Source organism: Colius striatus, chromosome 19, assembly GCF_028858725.1.
Source record: "Colius striatus isolate bColStr4 chromosome 19, bColStr4.1.hap1, whole genome shotgun sequence".
Taxonomy (NCBI): Eukaryota; Metazoa; Chordata; class Aves; order Coliiformes; family Coliidae; genus Colius; species Colius striatus.
The window spans coordinates 4,287,212-4,313,391 of NC_084777.1; the positions used below are offsets into that span (position 1 = coordinate 4,287,212).

Consider the following 26,180-nt stretch of genomic DNA (forward strand, 5'->3'; position numbering starts at 1 on the left):
ATGGAGCAGCAAGGGACACTTGGTTACTGTTAAGAGTTTCCTTCCAAAGAAACATGCCTGATGCTTTGTCTGTGGCTGTTTCACTCCTGCCTCCTCACAGCAGTTCTATGTCACAGGCGCCTTCCAGCAGCTGAGCTGAGCTGAGCTTCCCCAGCGTTCTGCTGTAACATCTCATGTCTTTGGTTGTGAATTTTGGAATATGTATTGTTTGGGTTATCTTCCATTCCTTTTTGGTTTTATTTTGTAATGAGGTGATTTAATAAAACTAACGCTCTTGTATAATTTTTAAGGTGTGTGTTTTCAGACACGTGACTTTGGCCGCTATTGTGCTGCAGGGTCTGTGCTCACACCCTCCAACCCATCACCCTCCTCGTGAAAGCCCCCCCAGATGCTCAGGGAGCCTTACCCCGCGCAGGCAGCACCGGGCGGCTCGGTGTCCTCCCACCCACTCATCGCCACTGACGGCTCCGAGCCCTTCTGGGCTGGGACGAACCGGGGACAGCGGCACGACCCGCAGCCGCTCCCGAGGAGACGCTGTCTGGGGCTCCCGGTGCCCCCGCAGGGCGCCCAGTGCTGGGGCTGCGCCCCGCGCCGCCGCCGCTCCCGCCCCTTCCTGCGCGCCCCGCGGCCGCCGCGCCGCGTCACTTCCCGGCGCTGGCCCCGCACGCGGGAGCTGCCGCGGCGCTCTCAGGCCGGGACCGATCGGCCGGGGCTCCGCGGGCTCCCCGCGCTGAGGGAGCCGCGGCCGTCATGGCCAGCCTGGCCGCCCAGGACTCCTACCTGCAGGGCTTAGCGAGGAAGGTGTGCGCGCAGCAGGAGCCGCGGAAGAGGAAATTTGGTAATGGAACCGTAACGCTTCGGCTTCTGTCCCGCCTGGGCAGTGTGTGGGAGCCCGGCCTGTGAGCCGCCTGTCTCCGCGGGGTGCTGGGCCCAGGGGAGTGGTGCTGTGCCGTCGTTTAGGCAAAAACAGCTGCTGGAGGAACAGGAGGCTCCCGACTGCGCTGAGCGCGTTGCGCTGTTGTCCCCGGGAATCGGCGGTCTCCGTTCACATCTACACACGTGGTGACTGGATGTGAAAGGACTGGGGTTTCACTGGGTGTGCAAGCACGTTTGGGCTGCTTAATCTGGAAATATGTCATTTTTGAAAGTTGAGATATGCCATTGCAATGCTGGAGCTGTAGTCTTCAGTAGTAACTGAGCGTCAGGAGACGGGAATGGAGCATTGTCTTATTCTGTGTAATTTGCCTTCTAGTGTCTAAACCAGGTCACCCCGAGGATGCTGGCAGACAGCCCAAGAAAAAGAAGAGAAAGAAACCCAGGAAGGAACCTGAGAAGAAAAGTGCTCCTTCAGTTAAGCAGGCAACATCTAATACCAATAAGCCTACTTCAGGACAGGCAGCAGCCCCCCAAGGCAGCAAATCATCTCCACAGGCTGTTAAACAGAACAGAAAGGAGAGTTCTGTTACAGGTACCGCCAGCGTTGCCATGGTCTGCTTAAAGTTACATGAGGAGAGGGAGTTGCTTTTCAGTTGCTTCACACATATCTAGTTTGGAAAGCCTTTAAGAACTTCAGCTGAATTGAAAACATCTTTTGATTATTTATTCCCTGTGCCCTAAAAGCTTTTGTAAGTTTGTAATGTCACCACTGGGTGGCTCTCTGGAAATAGATTTCATCTGAATTGCAGACTTTTTATGTATTTGAGTGACTTCTGGAAGTTATTGTCTGGGTGTAATCTCTCTCATGCCAGGCTGGCTTTCCATTATGAATCTGAGGAGTCTCTGTTTCCATGAGCTTGGTACTTGTCTTCTGGCTTGTTAGGCAGCCAGATGGCATGCCAGGCCACTCTGGCTGGCAGGGATGGACGCTACCATGGATAGAATTCTAAAGAAACCAAAAAAACAGAAACTCTGGGAGGGTTTTTAGACTTTTTTTCCATTCTATTCATGACCCAGAAGATTTCTCAGAGTTTTTCCCTTAGCCACAGAAAGTTTTTGTCTTTAGCTAGTGCTGTCTTCTAAGCATTTTTATTGTCTTCCTCTCATTTTCAGAGAACAAAAATGAACTGGGTTCCTCTTCTTTTTCTGCAATGAATCTCTTGCGTCAGAGACTACATGAGAAGATTAAAAAAGCTTCTGGACAAGTATGAGAACTATGAATATTAATTTATATCTATGTTTGTGCAAGATGAATTCTTGGCCTCCCAGGGGATGCAGGGACAAGACTACAGTCTTGCAAAGCTCAGGGTTTGAACTAAGTCTGTCTTCTAAGGAAGGGCCCATGGGTATTGCTGGGAGTCCAACATATGCTCTGTGGTCTGGATAAACATGTAAGACAAGGCAGGGAGGAGAGCATGCCTTTGGTGGTTTTTGGGAGGGGAAAAAAATCCACTAAGAGCCTGAAACAGGAGGTAGCTACAGGGTGGTGAGAGAGAGTATAGGGTCTGAAAGGCCTTTACTGTGTTTAGTATCTCGGGAAGATGAGCCCACAGCTTCTTGTCACAAGTTGTGCATTTTAAGGAGAAATTTGAATTCAGGAACTTGAGGACATCCCACTTCAAGTTCTGCTTTATCTATTTAAGGCACCTGATTGATGTCCATACTTCTTCCTAGGATGACACCAAAGAAATATCCCCTGCAGTCCTGGAGAAGAGGCAGCGTAGGAAGTATGAGAGAGAGAGGAAGAAGCGCCGGAGGAAGGAGTTGAAGATGAAGGCAAAAATGGTGAAGGAGGAAACTGAGGAAGTACCAGTAGAGCCAGAAAGCAAAAAGGAGGAGAGCACAGATGAGGTTGTCTTTAACAGGGTTGAAGTCCATGAAGAGAATGAGTTGAACAAAGTCCAGAAAAAGAAAGAGAAGAGGAAAGCAGTGAAAGGCAATATCACTCCTCTGACAGGCAAAAACTACAAGCAGCTGCTGACCAGGCTGGAGACCAGGAAGAATAAGCTGGAAGAACTCAAGGATAAGGACCAGAAGAAAGCTCAGGAGCTAGAGAATAAGATGAAATGGACAAATGCTCTCTATAAGGCAGAAGGTGTGAAGATTCGTGACAACGAGGACCGTCTGAAAGAGGCTCTGAAGCGTAAGGAGAAGCGCAAAGCCCAGCGCCAGAGGCAGTGGGAGCAGCGGACGGAAAAGGTGGTGGAAAAGATGCAGCAGCGTCAGGAAAAACGTCGCAAGAACATCCAGAAGAAGAAGAAGGATCGGATAGAGAAGAAGAAAGCCAGAGCCCGCAAGAAAGGCCGGGTTCTGCCAGAGGACTTGAAAAAAGCTGGTTTTAAGTGAGACCGTAGTGCTGTGTCCTTGCAGCCTGGATGGGACTCCAATGCAATGGGGCCAGCCGTCACTGCAGAGGAGCCCAGCCTCAGGGGCAGGTGCTTCTCAACGTGACAACTGAAAAACCCCCAACCCTGTTGTATACGTGTGAATTAAACGTGCTACCCCCAGGAAGCCCGTTGGCGTTGGTTTATTGCAGCATCGGTGTCCGCGGGCGGGAGGGGCGGGGCGCGCCGAGCCCACGCCGTTGCCACGCGACGGCCGCGCGGCTTCTCGGCCGCCCTGAGGGAGCAAGGGCTCAGCCCGCTTCTGTCCGGTAAATAATCGCACCGGTGCTTGTAAATCCTCTGAACGCTTTGCCCGCAGCAGTGTTTGTGGGAGCCGTGCGCGTGCTTTCACCCCTTTTCAAACTGAGACGGTTTGTTTTTCTCGCCTTGGTCCCTCAGCTCGGAAATCGCGGCCCGGAGCCGCCCGCGCTGGGCCACATGCGGCCGGGGGCGGCCACGCGCCTCCTCAGCAGAAAGCTCCACAAAGGGATCTTTGAGGATCAGGTAAAACACCGAAGGAGTTTCTTATGTTGGTCAGTCGTTTACTGGCTGGGGAGCTCAAACTTTCTGGGGTTTGTTATAGTAGAAAGGAGCGGTGATATTTCAGCTTATGCTTTGTAACACCAGCTGAGGGCGTTCCCGTGTCTCTGTTGTGTGTCAGGATCGGTTAACTGAAGGCAGAGTTAAGAGGCATAGAAAGCCAGGTTCAGGCATTTCTCACTCTGCTGTTGACTTAGGCACAGAACCCTGTTTGCTTCAGTTTTCCTCTCTGAGGAAAGGGGCATCTTTTAACTGTCTTTTTGAAAACAAGGTGAAAATTGCTATGCATGTACCAAGCAGTGTTCATCATTTTACTTTTCTGCAGCCTTTCTACTACTATTTTTGTCAATTATTTTGTTGTTATTCACTATTTGGTAGGTTGGAAAGAATTCTAATCATTTTGATTACGACTCTTTGAAGGTTCGCTTGGTACGCTCCTTGGATGAAGTAAGGAACAAGCTTAGGTTTTCTATGAAGAGGGAAGGGCTCACTTTGGTTAGGGATCCAGAAGCTTCTTCAGATGCCAGGCTACTGCCGTGTTACAAGCAGAAGTGTGTTGAAAGAACACCCTATGATGGCTCCACAGAAAACCCACTGCTGTACAGGTAGAGACCAGAAGCATAAAAATGCAATTATTTCATGACTGTAGGAATGAAGTTGTAAGATTTGCTCCCCAGTTCTTGGTCACAGCTCTAATTACTTGTAATACACCGTCTCCTAGACAGATATTAATGGAGTATAAAGAGCTGCTGCCTGCTAAAATGCAGATTAATAGGCCAATATTTGCAATGGCACACAGATTGTATGTCTCCTCTTTTAAAAAGAAATTGGCTTTTTTGTTCAAAGCAATCTAGATGTAAGCACAGTCTGATACATGTTTTTTAACTGTATTTTAAACCATGTTGTTAAAGGTTTAAATGATAATTCAGTAATGATTATGTAACAAGCAAGAAAAGAAATTAGTGCATCCATCCTTTTCACCTCAGTCATCCTGCAGAATAAAGCCACCCTTATTCTCACTTCCCTCAAGGAGAAGCACAGTGCCCCGGCTGATGCAAGAGCAGTGTGCAGATAAAGGCTATTTCCACATTTCTTGCTTGCTCTTACTTAGCAGCTCATAGGTTTTTATACCTTTGCAAGATAGTATGTATGTCTTTATAGGTTACATGTGTTAAATGTATCATTTATTGCTTTTATGCCATCATAGCCGATTTGAGGTTGAAATCAACACAGGCTAGATAACGACACAGTTCAAGTTATCTCAGAAGAAGCAACATTGATTCTTTGAGTGGTATTCTTTGAAGTTAGTATGATGCTTATGTTCACTTAAAGGTTACATTTTTATTCAGTTAAATTTCATATTCTACCCATTCCAAGTCTCTTATGTATTTAGTACAAATTCCAAGCTTCTTTCTGTTTCTGTTCCAGAGAAGCTACAACTTTTCAAAAGGTCTGGAAAAGTGTAGATGTATCTGCAGCTGAGGAAGTCAGAGGCCTACCTGATATTGTTGGTAAAACGTATTTCCCTTAATGTCATACATTTAATGGTTTTAGGTATAAAATCAAGTTGAGAAATGACCTGGCATGTTTTTGATGATTTGTAGGTCGTTTTGAAGAGTCTCCTCAGAAAAAATGGTTGTAAAGTGGTTGATCAATCCCAGTTTGTGTTTAGATGATAAATTCCACTTATGATGTGAGCAGATCTCACTCTTGGAAGTTGCAGTTTTTTGCATCATACCTGAACTTAGTTGTAGTGGTTTTTTCTGGGCCAGGTTTTTGGTAGCTGGTGAGGGCTACAGGGCTAAACCACCACATTAGTTGATCACTTCAATACTTTTATCCTTCTGGAACCCACAGGTTAATAACATCAAAGGAAAATGTATAATATGCTTTACTATTTTTAAGCTGCATTTGCATACATTTCCCTTCCTGTGGAAAGCTGTTGTGCACTGTAATAGCTGCACAAACTACAGAGGTTAGAGTGTGGATTTAGTGGTTTGTTGTGTGTTCTGCACGAATGCTTCTGAGCTACATCACCATGATTTCTTTCTTGGCAGTTCCTGAGGAAACAAGGAGTAATCTCTCAGAACGCCTGTCCGAGCGGCGGCGAGGCCGTCACGATGAAGCCCTCACTTCAATGTATCATGAGCTTGCCTGCATTGCCAGGGTAAGGCTGGATTTTATAGACCAGTTAGCCTAGACTAGTATACTAAGGTCAGGGTCTAACGTTCAAAAGATCAAACTTACTTCCTTTCCTTTTAAGGAGATGGAGCCCTTTGTTTTGGAGTCTGGAAAGTTCCTTCTGGAAAAACTGATGGAATCTGATCGAAAAATTGAACTTCTGTTTGAGAAGATTGAGTTTGACACTGCTCTGGAAGGTTTCTCGATTAAAGTAAAGCAGCTCATGCCATTGTCCCATCTTATTTGTACCTGGTCTGCATATTGTAGCTTCTTATGTCTGGCTGTAGTTTTAAGATATAAATGTGCAATGTTTTTGCCTTTTGTTTTTGTTTGGCTTTGTTGGGCTGGTTTATTTGACATTTATTTTTCAATGAGATTGAGAGTAAATCCTTCTTGCAGGGTTTGGAAGAACTATGGAATATCATCCATCAGGAATCCTTGACCAGAAAGAAGTGGATCAGGGAAATGGATGAATCCCTAAAACGTGTTGAAAGGAGTCGAGCTGATAAAGTGAGCTTGTAGACTTAATAGCTGTTAATTAAGCATAAGATTATTATTTGCTCCTAGTGCTGGATGCTTTTGTTTTGCTGCAGGGTTATTTAGGTCAAACTGTCATCAGGTCTAATGATATTTTGTTGTGACGTACCTGTTCTGCATTTGAGAAATGCACAGACATGCCCAAGCTAATTTTCCTTTGGGTAGGCAGGGTATCAGTAGCAGAGATGCTACAGTTATGTAGACTTCAGCTTGACCTGTAAAAATCATTGGACATCACAGTAAATATTTGAACAAATAAATGAATAATCCACAAGGAAGTGCTTGCTTGTCCTTATAGTCAAACAAAAGCTATCTGTTCTATCTGTGTCAGTTTGTCCTCCCTGCTAATGGAGACATGATAAATAAATCCAACAGTATCACCAGTAGCTTTTCTGTTTGATTATTTATGAAAGCTACGAGAGACAACCACATCTGCTTAAGTTTCTCCTCTGCTTAAATTTCATGGCTGCTTAAAACAGCCCCAAACAAGTTGGTTTGATTTTTAAAGTCAGATTGCATCCTGCCTGCAGAGCACTCGGTTGTCACAGGGGCTGAACTAAAAATCAGTTGAGTAGTAACAATATGGAATGTTTTAGTTGCTGTTTTTCTGAATGACTTTAAAAAGTCAATATTTGAGATAAATGTGTTAAGATTCACTTCTCAGTCTATCAGCTAATGGAATTTATTTTAATGGAAAAAGAAACTGGCTCATTCAGGTCATTGCTTAACTTGACAAACTGACATCAGAGTTACACAGATCTTTATTTTTCTTCCTTATTGTCTTATTATGCAGATAACTGATGTCCTGAGGAAGTATACAGTGATACTGGAGGAAATTTCCTTCTTCTTGTCAGCTGATGTATATAGGCTCATGAACAATGAGGCCATGGTAAATCTTTTGTATTGAGAGTCTCTTTTACCTGTGAGAAGGTGGCAGTCTGAGTATTCCCAGAATGTCTTTTTTTGTTTTTTCAATTGAGATTCATTATTTCTGCCTATCAATCACTACAATTTAGGAGAGTTTTCTAATTTTCAGGATGTTCTTTACCACTGGTATTCATTTTCCTTCATTTTACATAGAAGAGGCAATCAGGTTTTTTACGTGTTATATGCTGCCCTTATTCCTACTTTTATTTTTTAATATGCAGTTGATTAACAGAGCACTGTTGGCTAATCAGAGGGCAGTGGCCAAGTTGTTCTTTAATCTACTGAAATCAGAGATGAAGAAAGAGTTAACACATCGATTGAAATGGCAAGACAGAGTCAAGGACTGGAAGTTCATCAAAAAGAACTATTTCATTCACAATTTCAGGTCTGGAACTTTACAGTTACATTTGGAAGTATGAATGACATAAAGTGACTACTGTTCACTTCTGGAATGTTTTACCATTTTTCCACAGTAGAACTAAAGTGCTGTGTATAAAACATATTCAGTATTTGTGTTTCAAACATGACATTTTCCTAAACAGATATTTACCTGAATGTATTCTTCCATCCTACAGAGAATTTATGTCAAATGAAGAAATACAGAACCCCCCAGCTGTGAAAAGAGAAATCAAAAATATGATAATGGATCAGATTTTACTCAATGAAAGGAGGCTGGACCTCTTGCAGCACCTGGGGTATGACAACAGAGAGAATGGGAACAAGGGAAAATATAGTTATTTCTAAAGTTAGTGGGAGACTTGACTACAAAATGCACTTTGCTCACTTTCAGTGTGTGACTGAACCATGCAGCTGTAAGGTAGGGCCAGAACTTCTTTTGTAAAACTTTTTTTAGCAGAAAAAAAAATGCATTAATGGCCTGCAACACATCAGTTACACTAAATAGGGGGTGATGGAGGATTAGAAATGCAGGATCACAAAAGCAAATCTTACTGGCATTTTACACAGTAAAAAAGGGACAGAATGGATGGTTAGATAAGCAAAAACTGTTAGTCTTGTCAAGACATTATTTCTTTGTGGAAATAATAAATTAAGAAAGGAGGCTTGATAGAAACCTGTCATTGCTATGTTAGAAGGTTTGTTCTGAGCAAAATATGGTTTGGTGCAATGCACAATATTTACAGATTTTCTTTTACAATGTATGTAGCAACAAGAGATGTTACAGTTCTTTGTCAGTAAACAGTGGCCTTGACAAGCAGTGATCTTGCTTTATTTTCACTGCTGTTATGGCTGTAAATAAAATAAAGCACAGTAGGATGGTTACTCAGATTCATAATTTAATCTTTAACAACTGACTGAATGATACTAGATGGTATCTGACTGTGGTCTCCTGTCTCAATAGTGGTTTGATGCCTCCAACACACACACAAACTGAGATAAAGGAGTGGTACAGATCTTTGGAGAATTTAAACAAAAGTATAGGTGAGTTGGGAACCCAGTCTGGTATTCAAGCAATTCTTCCCTTCTTCCCTTCCTCTCTTCCTTCCTTCCTCCTTTCCTTCCCCTAACAATAAAAATATTTGTATTAAAACATCTTTATTGGTTGATTGTATCATACAAGCATGAAGACCTTTCTGAGATACATTACCTATGCTGAGACTCAGGAGATCCTCTGTCACATTTCCACTTCACCCTGCACTGTGAAATACAGAGTTCTTTATAGTGTTATATATTTTCCTTCAGATACTCACAATGTGCAGTGTATGATGAAAATACGCATCCAGTATGAGATGATCCAGCAAAAATGTTTGGCAGAGGTGCAGTTATGCAAGGTCAGTGTCATAGCCTTGTGAGTTCTTGGAAGGATTGTTGATAACAACTACTGTGTTGTTACAGTAATAGGAGTTGGAAGATCCACCAAATGTTGAGATAACAAGTGAAATTACTTTTTAACATCTTATATTGTTAGAATACTTACTGTTTTGTGTCACACTAGCATGTGGTATTTGTACTTGAAATGTATAAAAGCAGTAACAAATGCCAGTAATGAAAGGGCTACTGTCCTGCATTTAGGTGGAGGATGCAGGGTGAGAAGCCTCAGCCTTTGTGCTGAGCCTGTCTTATTTTGGGAAAGAAATTCTACCTCTTTGCCTCAGTTTCTCCCTTTGTGTCCAAATGGAATGGTATTGTTTGCTATCAGAATGTGAGATCTAGGGTGTTGTTCTTTTTCTTATCCATTCATAAGAAAAGAAGAAACATTAAGTTTACCTATGTGCTGTAAAAGCCACACAGTATTTGTTATATGCATGTCAATATCTTTGCCTATTAGAATAACTTGTTGAATCTGAATGTTTGCACAAAAGAAGAGGCTGAAGAAGTTGTGAACTCTGACTTACTTCAGTTGACTGAGAAACTAAAAAGTCAGTTTGAAGAAGAATTGGAGCACATGGATGTATGTTCTTTACATTTATTTTTATTGCTCCTTGGAAATCTGTTCTTCTTGCACTGCTGCCTGGAATGCCATGTGGATCTGAGGCTATTGATGTCGTGTTAGAAAGAAGTCCATAATGTGACTGAACCCTTGCCCCACAAATGAAAATGTTTGGTGTGATTCAAGGAGAACAGTTCGTAATTGTCTGGTTTATAATAGGTTGTCAGGGTTGAATTTGGTATATTCCGTCCTGCCTGGAGGTGGAGAAATAGATTTAAATAGTCTCCCACATTTCTTTCAGTCATATCTTTTATTATTCTACACGTCAAAATGACTGGGCAGTTGTTCCTAAAATGATAGATTCTCAGATACTTCAGGGCATTGGCAGAACTTGGTGATTCTGTGCTTTACAGTACCTTCTGTTTTCATGCTATCAGCTTCTAGAACAAAAAACCCCATTCTTATCCAATTTACTTAGACTATTTTTTCCTCTCCAAACAGAAGGGACAATGTTAGAAACTGATATTGTGCTTCCAGGCAGCTTTTAATCATGTCATACATCCCCTTACTCATTCACCTTCCAACAATGTAATAGTAACCATTGCACTTAAATATATTTCTTTAGAGAGACCTTGAGGAGCTGACTAAACAGAATGAGTGGAATTGCAGAGACTTGTGCAGCTATTTTCAGGAGGCCGAGGCTCTCTGGGATGTCCATCAGCTCAAACTGTCCCAGCAGGAAGCTGAACTTCAGGAGATGTTAGATAAACACAGATGCAAGCGGGATAACTTAATACAGGTATAAGCATGAAACTAAAGATGTGGTATGAGGTAAAGAAAAGACTTCTTAGTGCAGAGAACCCTCTGGAATACCTGGTATAAAATTTCAAATGTAATCTGTAGCATTAATACTGGAATTTCTACAAGGTGGTTTCATTCTGTCAGGTACATTTTTTTTTGCTAACTGCTTGATTCACACTTAATGTACAGTCATTATTGATATGGCAATGGAGGTAAAGATTGTATTCTATAAATTAAATGGCCATAAGCTTCTGTTGCTCATAAGGTCCTGTGCAGACGTAGAGTCTTGTTTGTATGTCAAGTTCTGTCGTTATGGGTGTAACATGCAGCTTGGGATGGCAATGTCAGAGATGTTGTTCACTGTTTATGAAAGATCTTCAAAGTAGATGAGTTTTGGTGAGGTGGCTTCCCTTCTTGGTATAGAAGATATGTACATAATTAAATCATTTGAATACTAAATAGTTATGAAGCACTTTAGTAATTAATAATTTTCATTGGGTTCTTTTTATGTGGCCTTAGGCATTGGAAACCAATCTGGATGTAATTTTGGATAAAATGAGAACAGCAAGCTCTGAAGGAAAGATGAGGAACTATCTGAAGAATGCCCTTTCTTCTTTAGGTCTCATTAGAGCCAGGTACAAATTCTGTAGTGCAAACCTCAAAAGGAAAGTATATGAATCTTGGTTGTGCTACTTAGGTCTTGTTTGTGCTGTAGTGTGAAGGTATGGAAAAACACCACTTGGACAAGTTTGAAGCAAATAATAGCAACATTGTAGAAGTAGGACTAAAGAAGACTGATATTTTAAAAGTATGCTGGATCAGTAGGATGTACCATGCCATGTCATCCATGTAAATGGCATACTTATTTATTCAGAAGGTAAAAGTTCAGATTCTTGAATCCCACAGATCAGAAGGGAAATCTGTGCCATGACCTGTTCTCACAGATTTGATGTCTTTCAATGTTGCAAGGACTAGAAGATACTAATAAGTTTCAGATAGCCAAAGTACATATTTTGTTAATCTTCCTGCTTAGTAGATGGTAGTACAATGTTTAGCCTGAAGGTTTTATGAGACTGGTCAAAAAGTTAGATTGAGATTTAAAGACACATTTCATTTCATTTCTGTACATACTCAAGTCTCTTAAACAATTACCTTAATTTTGACAGGTATGAGACATTCAACCAGGCTCTAATGGATGAAGTAATGGCTTACCCAGAAGCTATTTTGCAGCAATTGATTTCTTATAGTATTTCCATCAGCCAATATTTTCATGTGAAGGAAATCTTCCAACAGGTATGAAGAAAACAAACCTCTCATTTAAAATGTGACTGGTGTATTAATTTTTCATTTACGGGAAAATTTACATTAGCTTTAGAATTCAGGTTATATTGACTAAAGTATCATTCTGGCCATAGGACTGAACTGATTTTGGTAGAAAGAGGGAGTAAACATAAATCCTTTCTCTGTCCCACGCTTTTAACTCTGTCCTGTTACTAACTGTATTTCAGCAAATTCACTTGCCTTTTAAACAGAAAAATGCAAAGTAACAAGATTATATTAATCAACTTGAGTGTTAGAGCTTCTTTAGAAAATAAGATGTATTTTGAGAAGGGACATGAATTCCTTCTAAGCAAGCAAATCCTTGTTTTTAAATGGTGTTATTTTGCTTTTAGAACTTGCAAGGAGAGAGACACTTCACATTTCAAGATCCAGGTAGTACCTCAATAGTAGAAACTGGTCTTTTTGCTTGCATGTTTTTCAATCTGAGTTTGTTTGAATTGTGACCAATAAAACTCTGCTTTAACTGGAAAGAACTAGCTAAGGCTTCAGAAGCTGAATGTCTGGTGGAGCAGCATGATATGAGCATTGTGCCAGAAAATGAAGGAGAGCAAAAGATAGATGGTTGTCAGCAAGAAAATGAAGAAACAAATATAGCTGAGAATGAGGAGATCTTTGCACAGGAGACTGAAGAAGTGGAGGAAAAAGAAGATGGGGAGAGTATTCCTCATGAAAGTGAAGAAACTGAGCTTGCAGGACAGGGAGCAAGCTTTCAACAGGTAAATGAAACAGAGAAAAAAATTGAAAGAAGCCTTGCACAAAATAATGATAAATAGGAAAGAAATAAATTCACATAACTAAAAGAAAACCTTTAAAAACATTTGCGACTGCTGTTGGGATTTGCAAGCGTGTTCTCTGCATCAATATTATCCACATTGAGAACAAGAAAACTATTCTTAATATCCTTAGGATTCTTCCATCAGCTTGTGCATTGTTGATTCTGTGCTTAACACCTTTCAAGGTAGCAGATGATGATTTCCAGTTGTTTCCTAGGCTATGGTCAACAGCAGCAAGGCAGAAAGCTCTGAAATTGCCATTGAGACCTTTTCCACTTCCAGTGGTAATTCTTACACAGTCCTTGGAGTTGAAGAGGCAAAAAAGACTGACATCCCAGGGACTTATTTTACAAAATATGAGAAAACAGAATCACTTCCTCCATACCTGAAACATGTACTTATCCAAGAAACTGAGTTTGCAGAGCTGAAGAAACGGTTAGTAAAAAACTGTTTTCTCTTTAGAAGAAACATTAGACTTAAGATGCAAAAATGATCTCATTGTTTTGATGTTATTCCTCTTTTTAAATGTACAAAAATAGGATAACATTTTTTTATTGCTTTTCATCTGTGGCTCTCAAAGTACCACACAGGCATTTACCTTCTACAGAACATTCATATTTTAAAGGAAACTATTTAGTGAGAAAGCATATTACAGAAGGGCAAATAATTTGCCCAAATCCCCTGCAGAGCCATGAAGGTAAAATGCTTGGTACTCAGTAGTATGCAGCCAGCTCAAAAACTCTACCAGTCACTGCAAATGATAATGAAACAGTATCTTCCTCTAGTCAAAAGTTAAACCTTAGAATTAATAAAGTCATACTTTTTTACTTGCTGTTCCTCTCTAAGATATTTCTTTTTCAATCATAGGATTCGCCTCTGCTTTTTTGAACACCTGGAGAAATGGTTTGAAGAGTGCTTGTCGAAATCCTTTGTCTTTGTAACTGCCAAGAAAGAGGAGCTCAATTCAGAACTTGAGCTATGTCTCCACTTGCATGAGCAAAGGCAGGGTGTTCTAGAGACAAACATCTACAATGTTAGAGCTGGTACTGACTTTTCTTTACTCTGAGCATTGCATGCCTTCATTTAGAGACTAACATAAGTGGACCATCATCTGTTTCAACTTCAGTTGACTCAGTAGTAGAGGACAATAGGGAGCAATTGAGTGTCTACTGATTCCTACTATAATATGTTACTCATAGCTTTTTAAAAAGATGTTTCTGGCTTATACTGGTTTGTGCTTTGTTATGTTTGGGAAATACCCAGCAGTGCCTTGATCAATGACTTAGAATCATAGAGTGGTAGGGATTGGAAGGGACCTTTAGACATCATCTAGTCCAACCCCCATGCAGAGGCAGGTTCACCTAGATCAGGTCACATAGGAACATTTAGTTTCTATTGTCAATATTTGTGAATCCTCATTCTCCTTGAAAATATTTAACCAGAATTTGCAATGTACACAAAAATAACTTGGAAGGTGTTGTAGAAAAATAATTAGAACGTGTTGGGAGAGAGGAAATGCCAGGGCTTGGCTTCTGGGTACAGGAGAAGAAGAGTTTAGCTGTATGAAATATCACTGAGTGGCTACAGACTGACCACTAATCAGAACTCTGTTTTGTTTGTGTGGGAAGAGTCAAGTTTTTCTGTTGGGTAAAATAAAAAATTAAGACAGATTTGTTGGTCATAGAAACCCAAAACTTCTCCTTTGAGAGAACAGGCAAATAATTTTTCAGTAACAGTTTTTCCTGCAAAGAGGACAAGTGTCTTTTCTGGCAGTTTCTGGAGGTTGGTTGGCTGGCTCTTGACTTACCCACTTATCCTTCCAGAAGGGAGACCAAATTTACTTTTTTATCCCAACAAAAATGGAGACTGATGCATTTTCTATTAAAAGAGAAATACTTTACTTTCATTACAAGGCTGAGAACAGAGAGATGATGGAGATGTGACCAAAAATAAAGGAAAAAGAGGGCTTAGAGCAAACAAAAGACATTTGTGATTGGAATGGATTAGGAGCTGTCAGGGCTTTATGTCAAACACAGGAAAAAAGTCAGAGAAACAGAATCAATTGTATTTTGTTTCTATGCTTTAGCCTTTCTTAACCTGGCTTGGTTAATTTTACCACTGCTTCTGAATGGAGGCTGGCTGGTGGTTGTGATAATCCACAGGAAATGGAATACTGACCATACTGTTACCATTTCATTTCATATCAGCTGAACTGAGGCTTCATGAGGAGCGTCTGGAGCAGCACTGTGCAGGGCTGGTGGAAGCTCTGAAAAAGGAGAAAGCTGAATTTCACAAATTTTGTGAGCAACAAAATAGCATCAGCAAAAACTTACAGTCACGAATCCATGACATGGAGTCTGTGTTACTCACTGCTCCCATGACTGAGAAGTAAGTGGGCCACAGGTGCTGTTGGCTGTGAATTTCCATAGTTAAGTATCCTTGATTGCAAACCAGGAACACCTCAGACAGCATTGTTTCCATCTTATATGTCATTACTTTGCAGTGAAGGCTACTTCATGGAACTTTAAAAAAATTAGAGGAATTTCTGTTTCCTTTAGCTCTCCCTGTGGAAATGAAAATCAATCCTGAATGGATGACAATTTTCATGTATTTTCAAAGTGCTGGCTGTCATAAAGTAGAAAAGATGTGTCATCTCTTTAGGTTTCATCCAGTTTACTGAACTTTCACAGTCTTCAACAGCATCATCTGCAGACTGATATTTTTGCAGTGTTCATGAGAACAATCCCAGTTCAGTCAGCTGCTTTCAGAATACTAAAATGCTCCTGAGTTCTCAGATTTGTTGATGCCTTTACAGCCAGCAGTCTCTGAATCATGTCAGCTCCTCGTTCAGTGTATCTTCCCTGTCTTTTATTATTTGCTGTTAGGTTAGTTGCTTTCAGCAACAGTGTGCAATCAGAGCTACAGAATTATCTGGAAGTGATCCAGGTGTCCCTGAGGAGTTACCAGAGCTATTTGAAGGAAGCTTTAGGAGAATTAAGAGATTCAAATGTGGATTTTCTCAAAGCTTGCAGGTATAGAGATTTTGTTGGGGTGTTACTTATAAATAAATACCTATGTCTGAGCATCAGTGTTTGTTGCATAGAAAAGGAAGACTCAAAACCAATTGCTTTTACTTTGCTGTTTGCTTTCAGATTGTTTTTAGACGGAGGTAATTTTTCTCCTGAGGAGATCAAGTCTTTCAACAAGCGTCTTCAGAAAGAAAACAAGCATATTGACTCTTTTGAAAGATCAATTAAGAAAGAGATGGAGAAAATGGAATCAAGCTGCTTGAAGAAGGTGTGCAGAGTTTCATTCTTTTCAAATTATGTATTGGCATATTTGATGTGATTTATAATTGCCCTGCTCCCAACCTGGGACTGTAAAACTGTGTGGCAACTACATGATGGAAAAAATAAGTAGAAATGTTTTATTTAAGTTTTAAAAAGTGAAAATTGATTCCTTCTGTCGTTTCTGGCATTCTTAAAGGCTACTGAACTGATCAAGCAGTCTGAAACCAAGTTCTGTTATATCTTTACGTGTCGACTCATGATGGAGAAGATCCAACGATGTCTGAAAAATCTACAAGTGCAAATCAGAGCAGAGGTACAGGCAAAACCATCAGAACTTTGTTTAAATTCAGTTTCTCTTGAATTATTCCATTGAAGAGATTTTTTGTTGAATTCAGAGTGGACAAACATTAAGTGACTTTTCCTATTAGTTCAAAGCTTGGTTTTTGTCACTATCAGCTTAAAACCATGCTTTTACTACTGCTGCAGCTATGCTGGAACACAGTGGTCTTACAGCATGTTGAGTAACTACGTGTGAATAGACCATCATTTTTGTGTTGCAGTGAAGGACATGATGTGTTGCTGTTGTCAATTACTGTTTTCAACTTCTCCTCTGAGTACCAGTGATTGAGTGTTTCTACTAGCCAGTCTGTTGGTTTCTAAGTGGAACCTCTGAAAATCCCTTGAATGAGATTTCATTTCTGCTTCTGCTTTAGGTAGAAAAATCCAATTTGCAGGCAGCAACATTAAGCTCCTCTCTGGAGAAGCTCCGCCAGAAGATAGATGCTTGTACTCATCCTACTGCAGATGAAGAGGTAAGTTCTAATCAGCATGATATGGTATTTGATTTGACTTGGTATTAGTTTGACTCACTGTGCATGTTTGAATAACGTATAAACATATTTTTGAGGTAGGCTTATATTTATATACATTTGAAGAGTGGGCAGAAAGATTACTTTACCATGGAAATTTTGCTCAGGAAGGTCCTGTACCTATTTTCCTTTTGTCAAACAAAACCCCCAGCCTCTCTACAATCTCATTGCTTCCATGTATGTGTAAATAAACTGGTGACAGAATAGAGTCAAATGATGATGTATGCAACAGTCAGCATGTCTGAAACAGCTAGTTCAGTAAAAACCATCTATATTGTCATATCTTTCAGGCTTTGACTTCTGAAGAGTTGTATGATTTTGCCAAGATAGTGTTAAAAGAACTGAAAAGGAGGAGCCAGTACCTTGACTGCTTGCTAGTAAGAGCAATGAAGCCATATAACAATGTAAGATAGCATTAATGTCTCTGTATTTTGTTTAATATTGGGTGAATTTTCATGTATATGTTTTAAAGGTTTTTCAGAATCTGTTTTGAATTTTCACATGACAAAAGATGCAGCAGTACTAGTACTAGTGTTATAAAAACCTCTTTCAACCTGTGAAGCAAAACAGCATGTGTTTGAAAGATCTGCCTTAGTAATCAGTAGCTACATGTACTGCTTTTGCTAATTGCCTCCAACAGGCAAAAGGATTTCATTTTCCTTCCCATTTCAGGAGGACTTTACCCCTCTTGCAACAGATGTGAAGTTACAAGTTCCAGTTGCTGATGCCATTCAAGCAGAGTGTCTCAGAGACGAGAAGAAATTGGTGATGATGGGGCTGGATCCTATCAAATTTCCTTTGCTGAATCCAAGCAGAATGGGAAAGCCTGCAACTGATGATTTATCAATAAGTGTTATCAAAAATTTACTTGAGTAAGTACTTGTTTGCCTAAAGGTATTTTTCTGTTATTGTCTTTATTTCTTCGCTATCTATACCTCTTGTCTTCATGAGGCTCATGATAACACTGCAGAGGGCTTCACTACAGTAATTTAAAAATCTATATTCCAGAAGCATAGAAATGTTTCATTGAATTCATGTTTTGTATTTTACCTTTGTATTTGCAGAACTGTTGTATATATTTGTTCTTAGATAATACTAATAAATACTTTCTGATCAGTCTAGCTTTAAAAACCAGTCTAGCTGAGACTGCTTGCATTCTAAGAGCAAGATTTCTAATAGCCAAATACACTCCTTTGTGAATAATAAGTGACATCAAATTTGTAACACTATGATAGATTTTAGGTATTACATTTTTGTCTTCTGGAGCCTTATTTTGATTGAAAGGTGATTACATGATACATAGCTGAATGAATATAAAGTGTGATGTGGATAATATGACAAATGGGTGGTTTGCAAATCAATATTTAATCACAGACTCATAGAATGATGCTCCAAAATCCAAGTTAAACAATTAGTTAGTTCCATGAATGTACTTACTTTTACAACTGGCAGTGTCAATATTATCCTGTCTGTTAAATATTATCTCAGAAATTTAACTGCACTTAGCACATGGTAGGGATAGAGAACTTACACAGATCTCTGTGTAATACAGCACATAATATAAACCAGCAGATATTCAGTAGCCACTTGGCTGGTTTTTTGTTTCAGAATGGAGCCATCTGGAAGATCTTCATGTCCAAATCAGGACAGAGATGATCACCCTCATTCATTAGGACCAGGTGTGCCAGCATTTCTTTTAATATATTTCATTCATCTAAGTGGTCATTCCTAGCATATCCCTGAGCAAGTCTGGCATGTTCCAGGCCAATGGGAGCTCTGAGAAAATTGTGCATCCCAACTTTTTTCTTGAATTTCTTTACTTTGCAATAAGATGTTTTTTGGCACTTGACCAGTGAAAGCTGCAGAATGAGATAATAATTTTAGAAAGAGTACCCATATTTGTGACAGCAAAAGGGAAAAGGTATGGAGAGAAGAATCAGTCTTGAAAATATGTAGGGCAATAGGGATTATTCTCAGTGTATTATCATTCAGTTAAAGGGGAGTGCAGAGGTAACCCCAACTATTCCCTAACCAGTATTCCCATTTCCTCATCACTCTTCTCCATAATTTGATTCCTCCAGTGACTTCCAAAGATATCCTCTCTCTTTTCCACATTCTTAAGTCCTCATCATAGCCAGGACTGTGAATGTCACCCATTCATTTTCCTTCTTATTCTCTGTCTTGTTTTAAATCCCCTCCCATGTACCATGTATTTTCAATTACCTTCCCATTGCTGATACCCTTATGCACAACCTCTATGGTGCCATTGCTGGGTTACTTCTGTTTGCCAGAAATTCTTGTTCCTATCATTGTCCCCATAATGTTATTACAAAACATTATGGAAATGAGAACACAATCTGTATAACTTTGTAAAAAATGGCATTTCAGATGGCATTTTTACAATGTTGTTCATCTTTCCTTGTTAAATATAAAGCAGTTCTTCCCACATCAAAGAAGAGTTTAAACATATCTAATCAAAGTCCTCAGAAATCTGCTACTACCAAGGAGTCATCTTCTAAGAAAAAAATGAAGAGAGAAAGGTAAGACCCCTGAAAGGAGATGGATATCAACACATTCCATATAGAATTCCACTTATTTATTTCTATGCAGAGTTAAGACTCCTATACATATTTAAAATTCCACATATGAAATTCCTGTGCAGAAACTTATCTAAACTGTGTCCCTTGACTGTTCTTTGAAGAATGCTTCATGCTTATTTGTATTAGCCTTCTTTCCCTATGTACTTACCATTTGGGATCTCTTCCCTGTTTGTGCTTCATGATCTGTCTTCTTGCTCAACTGCATTTTTTGTTTCAGATTTTGACTGGAAAGTGTTCCTCTTTTTTTCCTTCACCTGCTGTTGTTTTGTGGTTTTAATTTGTTGAAATATAGACTAACCTCACTCTTGAACCAGTATGGCTGAATTTTCAGGTCTGGTGTCTAAATAGTTATGTCTTCAACTTAGTCCATAGATAGATGAAATGAGCTATTGTAATAGTAAAAACAGAAAAGTCTCAAGAGCCATTGAGAATATGGAGATTTTTTTCATCAAAACTTAATTTTCATCTAATGCTAGTTTAAGAGTTATGTTTTTCCCAATTTGTCTTCAGTTTCATGTCCATCATCTGACTGACTAACCCAAGTAATCACCCAGAGAAGGAAAATTCCCGTGAAGAGTTTCAAATTCATATTTTTGCCTCCCTAGCATGAAGAAACACACCACATCAGTTCTCAGTGACAAAAGATTCCAGATATTTGGAGAGAAGCCTCCAGAATCTGAGTAAGTTAAGTGTATTTTCACTTCTGAGATGAATAATAAGCTCCATTCTTGTGCTAATATTACATTTATATGGATGATGAAGGAACAAACTGTTTAGAAGGTGATTTTTAAATGGTTCCATTCTCTTTATCTGAGAAAATGATACCATTTTTCTTGATAAGTAGAGTTGTACTTTATGGAATTGAGATGCTTTATATTTACCATGCAAAACTATCAAAATCAATGCCTAAGATATTGAAGTGCTTGGGAATGTTATGTGTTTCACACTGTTTCAAAATATTTCCAGCAAACAGCTAGACACACCTTCAAGTATTTTTGGTTTGTTTGATATGCATGGTAAGCTTTTGTGTTGCATTGACATGGAATTGTTCTCCAGTAAGCATTCACAATAGCTGAGAGTCCTTGCTGTTTCTGAAGAGAATCTGTACTAACAGGGAGGAAGGTGATGAGGCATTCTGACTGCTCTGAAGAATGTATCAGAATAAACCTGAACGAAACATTTGCAAAACTGTAAATATTGTCATGTGACCATTTTACAAGGTGATTAGCTTTTACACATTTGTTTGTTTGTTTTCAGTACTTTTAAGGGGATCATTCTGAATATTCTCTGGACAGGTAATAACAGCTTGCTGTCCCTTGCTGAGGTAAGACAAACCAGTGTTCTTCATTCACTTGCTCCTGTGTCACCTGAATAATTTGGTTATTTGCAGTGTTCATATGGCTGTTCAAGAATGTTCCTTTCTTCAGTAGGACATCTCATTTTTAAGTAGTATTTGACACAGTGCATTTTTTAACAAAGACTTCTTTATAAATATTAACCATTTTGGAATCAGAGGAAGAAAACTGATCTCAAATAAGAAGGTGGTTGATAGCCTTATGTATCTGTTATATGCCTAGATGTGACTAGTTTGAGTGTGTTATCAACAACTTTGCTGTTTTATCTTTACCTCCTGAAAGGAGTTATACCAAAACTGGAAGCCTGAAATCACAGTGCCTGAAAATATGCCAGCGACATTTGAGCATTGTGCAGAAGTACTCAGGCAGAATCTGTTGTCATACCAAAGTCAGACAGATGAATACTACAGTTCCTGTCTTATAGGTAAGGTTTTTCAGTTAAGACTTTTATTTTCCCGTGTATATACATTTTCAGTTATGTAAGCTGAATATTGCCATGATTGACAAGAATATTGATTTCTTAATCCATCACACTCATGCAAAAATTCCAGTCTATTTTCCTGGAAACGAGGCCCAAGTTTCTTTCATATATTATCACCTATAAAAAGCATTTCAGAAGGGCACTTAACTAAGCTGATAGTGCCGTACAAGGTCACATCTTTTAGCAAGTGTATGTTTCTCAAAGCATTGGACCTGAAAAAAGGAATGACAGGGACAAAATCTCTGTGAGAGAAAATACCAGGTGAATCGACCCTTGCAGTGTACAGTCAACTGGGCTGAATGGATTTGTTTCCTTGCAATGAATACTTTTGTGTCACCTAAACACCTTGTCTTTTCCAAAAAGAATTTCAGGACCAACTGAAGTTGTTTGAGAAGGAGCTCCCTTATATCTCCCACTTGGCAGTTGATAGTCTTTTCAAAGAACATGAGCAGAAGCTCAGCTATTCCACTGCTCAGATCTGGCACCTCTTCAATAAACAGATGGAAGAGTGGGAGAATGTGAAGGTATGCATTGTGGACATATTAGAATGCTACGAGTGTAAACAATGCTAAGTGCAGCAGAACTGTAACGTTTTCTGTTCTTAATCTCACTGTTTGCTTAATCAGTCACTGCTGAGCTAGCTACAGGTTTAGTTTCTATGTTTGCAGTTGGTCTGTGTAGTTCTACCATAAGCTTTGGATTTCTAGTAACTCAGTTCCTTCTCTCACTGCCCCTGTAATCTTGTACAGCTCTGTTGTGTCACATTACACTTAGGCTGTAAACTCTTTAAGGGCTGTGACATTGTGGTATGGCTACACAGCTCATACCATATGGGTGCACTTGTTTACAGGTACTATGACATACCATAATGAAATGTCATTCTTTACTATCTTTCAAACAAGGTCTGTGTTGTCTGGTAGTATCAGAACTGATAACTGAATCATAATAGAGATCAGGCAGAAGGTGTTACAGAATAGTAAGAGACTTTATCTCTTTGAGTATTAAATTCAGGAAACATCCCCAAATATAAAGATTTATAAGACATAAAAAATCTTTTGTTTACTACTTGGTAGGAGAGATTATTATTTGTTGAAAACAAAACCCAAAGTGACGTCAATTATTATTTATTATGACTCAGTTGCATGTTCTTTACTGAAGGCATTTCTTTCTTATATATTTACTTTAAGAGTGTGCACAAGAATCACTTACATCCCTCTTTGGGGCATCCAGACAACTTAGTTCAGCTGGATGCTTTGTGCCAAGAGGAAATCAAAAGACAAAAAGACCAAACTGCTGGTGTTCATCTCAACACACAGATGCTGAAGGTAATTGTGAAGCCATTGCTTAATATGAACTTAGATGTTGCATTTGAAAAGGAGAATACTACTTGGATACATTTTTCCTTCCTATCAAAAGTAAACTGGAAAATGTTTTCAATTTTGGGCAATCTTGTTCCTTTCTCTTTTAACTTTAAAATTGTGATCATTAGATCAATACAGAGATAACTGCAAATGCAGTGTGCACGCATAGATTTCTTGTGGAACTAACTGACCTTTTGTGACATTCATAGAACATACTGAGAAAGAGATGACATCTCTTAATGGTAGAATTATTGGATATCATTCTAAATTTGGAGTAATAGTGACATCCTCTGGTTAGTTGTTTTATTTGCAGATGACAGGTGCCTGTGTGCCTTTCATTAGTGCAGTTAATTGATGTTTTACTATGTAAGTTTAAGAACTAGGAAAAGCAGAATTTTGCTGGAGAGATTCAGAAATCAAATCCTTTTCATGTATCATCCTCTAAAATTCAGCTAAGTTCAGCTCCCCAAAATTCAAGCTCTTGTTTTACTGCTTTCAGACCATGTACTAGTTTTTTAATTTCCAAAGTAATATCTCCTTCTCGTCTTAGTCCTGCACACACAGAGAGAAACATGCCCTGGTTTAGAATAATACCCAGCCATAGCACTTCAACCCAAAGTACCTGTGTTCCAAATGGCCTTCACTTTGAGTAGAGGGATGCATTTACAGATAACTGGTTTTTTATCAGGTTTAGATGCTTAAACCAAATATATAATTATTGGGCAACTGTATACAGAGCTCTAGCTTTTTGTTTTCTACCTTAGGCAATCAGGTAGTGCAGAGATGCACTATTAGAACCTTTCATGAGCAAATTAGAGCCTTGTGGCTGTTATTTGCAGCTGTTGCACAGTGTCACACTTGAATCCTTGTGCAGTTCTTTTGGAGCTAAACTAAAATGAGATCAAATTATCAAAGGAATTCCTCTCACTTGTCTCTAATGTCCCGACAGGACTGTGCTGCTGAGTGTGCTCAGAACTTTGTTTCTGCACTAGCTGCCTTCACTGAAAAGCTGCTTCTGGAATTAGATGAAAGTGTTACTGTTGATGATATACAAGTAGCAAGTAAGTACAGAAGTGATTGTTGAGGCCTCCACTTCCTTCTCAAAAATTGCAGCAGACTTTCCCTAGGAAGAGGAGACTTCTTTTATGTTATTGCACTTTACATGGAAAGATTTGCAGGGTCCAGCACACAGAACTGTTTCTTGCAAGTGAAGAGCTGCATGTAGTTCCTTTAAAATAATTATATTACTGCCATGTTTTGTTGTTGCTGAGTGTATCTTCTGTTATCTCCCAGAAACTGCAATACCAAGAGAGAAGACATCCACTTTAATCCATCATAAACAAGCTGGACTTCCTCTAGAAATCTCTGAAGTCAAACCGTTAGTTGAACGTGGGAGCAGGTAATATTTGAAGACAGTGATATCATTTGTCTTCTCAAACTCAGTATCAGGCACTGTCCTCATAGTTTTTTACTGCACTTATTGAAACTGCTGAATGCTGTGCTCATCATTAATGATGTCTTTTAACCTACTTATGGGGCAGTCTGGGTGGGAGGTTATTTTGTTGAAAAAAGCAGTGGATCCAAAAAAATGAGTTGTGTTACATTGTAAAGCAGTGCAGTTTCAATAGTATTGCTATGTCACTTTGCTTATCACTGTTTATCAATTCAATGCATTCAAATCTATGAATGTGCTGTGTATTTTCACTCAGAAGATACAAAGTCTATTTACTGTGCAGAGATCCTGAAGTTTTAAAAGCAAAGGTGGTCATGCTAAATAAAGGTAGTTTGTAGAGTGAATGTTTTGTGGAAATCAGAACATCTTTTGCACTTTTAAGTACAAGTAACATGAATTAGTATGATCTGCTCTCTTGACTAACATCCTTTCATGTGTATTTTTTGTTCATTGGTTTGGTTTTTTGCAGGACTTGGCCAGGAATACCCATGACTGCTCTTACAGATGATTCAGACTCTATTCTTTGCAGAGAAACTGCATCAGTTACAACAGCTAAGAATACACTGGGCCACATAGCAGCCATAGAAGCAAGAGATGCTGCATATAAGGTTGGTCTGTGGGAAAGGACTGTGAGTGGGGCTCTTACCACTGTGGATTTGGTTTCTTGTAGATGAAAATGATAAGCTATGTGTGTTTCATATACACAGTGTTTTCAGATCTGAAAACCACCATAACGATGATCTCTCTTTCTTCACTAATTTTACTAGAAGAATGAACACATTTCAGACAACTCTGGGACTCTGACTTGCACTGATAGCTTGCAAAATGGTACAGTTCAGCACTTAGGAAAATATTCTTATGTGAAATCATTTAGAAGCAAAAGTCAGTGTGTATGCATCTGTCCTATAATTATTTTAAAACAATACCTATTTTTAGTAGGGAAATGTAAAACACACCATCAACAATGGCAAATGCCATCAAAACTATACATTTGCATGAGGGCTTCATATATCTAGTTATGGCACTTGAGCACCTGGTTACAGTACAGTGTTGAAGTGAACCCAGTTGGTCAGCAGGATGTGATAGAGCAAATACATGCCACAGAAAGATTTTCCCGAATGCATTTGGCATCAAAAGTACAGTATTTTCCATTTAGGAGCATGGACTCTGCATTAAAGATGGCTTGAGGTTTTCAGGATTGTCCACAAGTTTCTGTTTAGGTTAAATATCTTCTTAGCAGCTTTGTAACAGTTCAGATCATACCTGTGGCTTAGAAAGTTGCAGCAAGAGCTGGAGTGTGTTCTGAGTTTGAGATGTGTGCTTTCCTCTCTGCTCTCTGAGAGCAGAGAAAGCAACTCTTTAATCTTAGGAGCTGATGGAAGTGAGATGAAGATCTTCCATTTTTAGCATGATGATAATTTAATTTCAGAAGTTTTTGAAAGGAACACAGAGGGAGACAGTGAATAATTCATTGCTCATATTGTGAAAGGCAGAAAATAAGTGGCCTGTAAGCAATCTCCTGACACAAATGGATCAGGACCTGGATTTAGGCAAAGTAAAATTACTTTTAATCACTACCAATTTTGTCCTTTGTTGTTGTTTATACAGAAATACAAATGTAAACTTGAGCACCAGTTTGCCCAGATCAAGGAAGAAAGTACAGCTCAGCTGCTGACAATTCAGCGTTGGGAAGATTGGTGGGAACGGTCTGTCCAGAAGATTAAGCAATTCTATACATGAAATCAGTCAAATCTTGCTGGTGTCCTTCTCATCAGTGTTGGAGTAAACTGGCAAGTTTTAACTAGCATCAGTTATGGTATAGATTTAGTCCAAGAGAATTTTCTGGGTTATTTTCAAGTCTGTTGCACTGACCAAGTGCAGTGGTGAAAGGAGATAATATTTGCCTCTTGAAATAAAAAAATCTGGCCAATGTGCTGTAAATGAAACACAGACTTTGTGCAG

General features: G+C 39.3%; 2 protein-coding genes across 2 annotated transcripts; both read left to right on the forward strand.

Annotated features, from left to right (window-relative positions):
* Positions 1-640: 640 nt before the first annotated feature.
* On the forward strand, positions 641-3,447 carry SURF6 (surfeit 6). Its single transcript, XM_010209324.2, has 4 exons — positions 641-838; positions 1,253-1,468; positions 2,050-2,141; positions 2,611-3,447. The coding sequence occupies exons 1-4, from the start codon at positions 751-753 to the stop codon at positions 3,280-3,282; spliced, it is 1,068 nt and encodes a 355-aa protein (XP_010207626.2). The 5' UTR covers positions 641-750; the 3' UTR covers positions 3,283-3,447.
* Positions 3,448-3,450: 3 nt separating this feature from the next.
* Positions 3,451-25,959, forward strand: CCDC180 (coiled-coil domain containing 180). The gene is made up of 38 exons (XM_062011249.1): positions 3,451-3,589; positions 3,720-3,824; positions 4,281-4,465; positions 5,289-5,371; positions 5,918-6,027; positions 6,124-6,252; positions 6,441-6,551; positions 7,372-7,467; positions 7,727-7,890; positions 8,081-8,200; positions 8,866-8,945; positions 9,207-9,295; positions 9,793-9,915; positions 10,520-10,693; positions 11,215-11,330; positions 11,862-11,988; positions 12,369-12,408; positions 12,508-12,752; positions 13,027-13,244; positions 13,677-13,852; positions 15,017-15,197; positions 15,695-15,841; positions 15,962-16,106; positions 16,296-16,412; positions 16,813-16,911; positions 17,259-17,372; positions 17,641-17,840; positions 18,577-18,647; positions 19,403-19,508; positions 20,174-20,248; positions 20,826-20,892; positions 21,206-21,347; positions 21,768-21,928; positions 22,592-22,729; positions 23,715-23,826; positions 24,059-24,164; positions 24,688-24,826; positions 25,827-25,959. Exons 2-38 carry the CDS (start codon positions 3,759-3,761, stop codon positions 25,956-25,958), a joined length of 4,704 nt encoding a protein of 1,567 aa, XP_061867233.1. The 5' UTR covers positions 3,451-3,589; positions 3,720-3,758; the 3' UTR covers position 25,959.
* The last annotated feature ends 221 nt before the right edge of the window (positions 25,960-26,180 follow it).

What these genes read in the sequence shown, in the direction of transcription:
- SURF6 (XM_010209324.2), top strand. Translation starts at nt 751, where the DNA reads ATGGCCAGCCTGGCCGCCCAGGACTCCTACCTGCAGGGCTTAGCGAGG. An exon ending in AAAGGAGAGTTCTGTTACAG is followed by an intron (nt 1,469 to 2,049) that starts GTACCGCCAGCG and finishes TCTCATTTTCAG; the next exon opens with AGAACAAAAATGAACTGGGT. An exon ending in TTAAAAAAGCTTCTGGACAA is followed by an intron (nt 2,142 to 2,610) that starts GTATGAGAACTA and finishes ACTTCTTCCTAG; the next exon opens with GATGACACCAAAGAAATATC.
- CCDC180 (XM_062011249.1), top strand. Translation starts at nt 3,759, where the DNA reads ATGCGGCCGGGGGCGGCCACGCGCCTCCTCAGCAGAAAGCTCCACAAA. An exon ending in CTTCACATTTCAAGATCCAG is followed by an intron (nt 12,409 to 12,507) that starts GTAGTACCTCAA and finishes TTAACTGGAAAG; the next exon opens with AACTAGCTAAGGCTTCAGAA. An exon ending in CAAGAGATGCTGCATATAAG is followed by an intron (nt 24,827 to 25,826) that starts GTTGGTCTGTGG and finishes TTGTTTATACAG; the next exon opens with AAATACAAATGTAAACTTGA.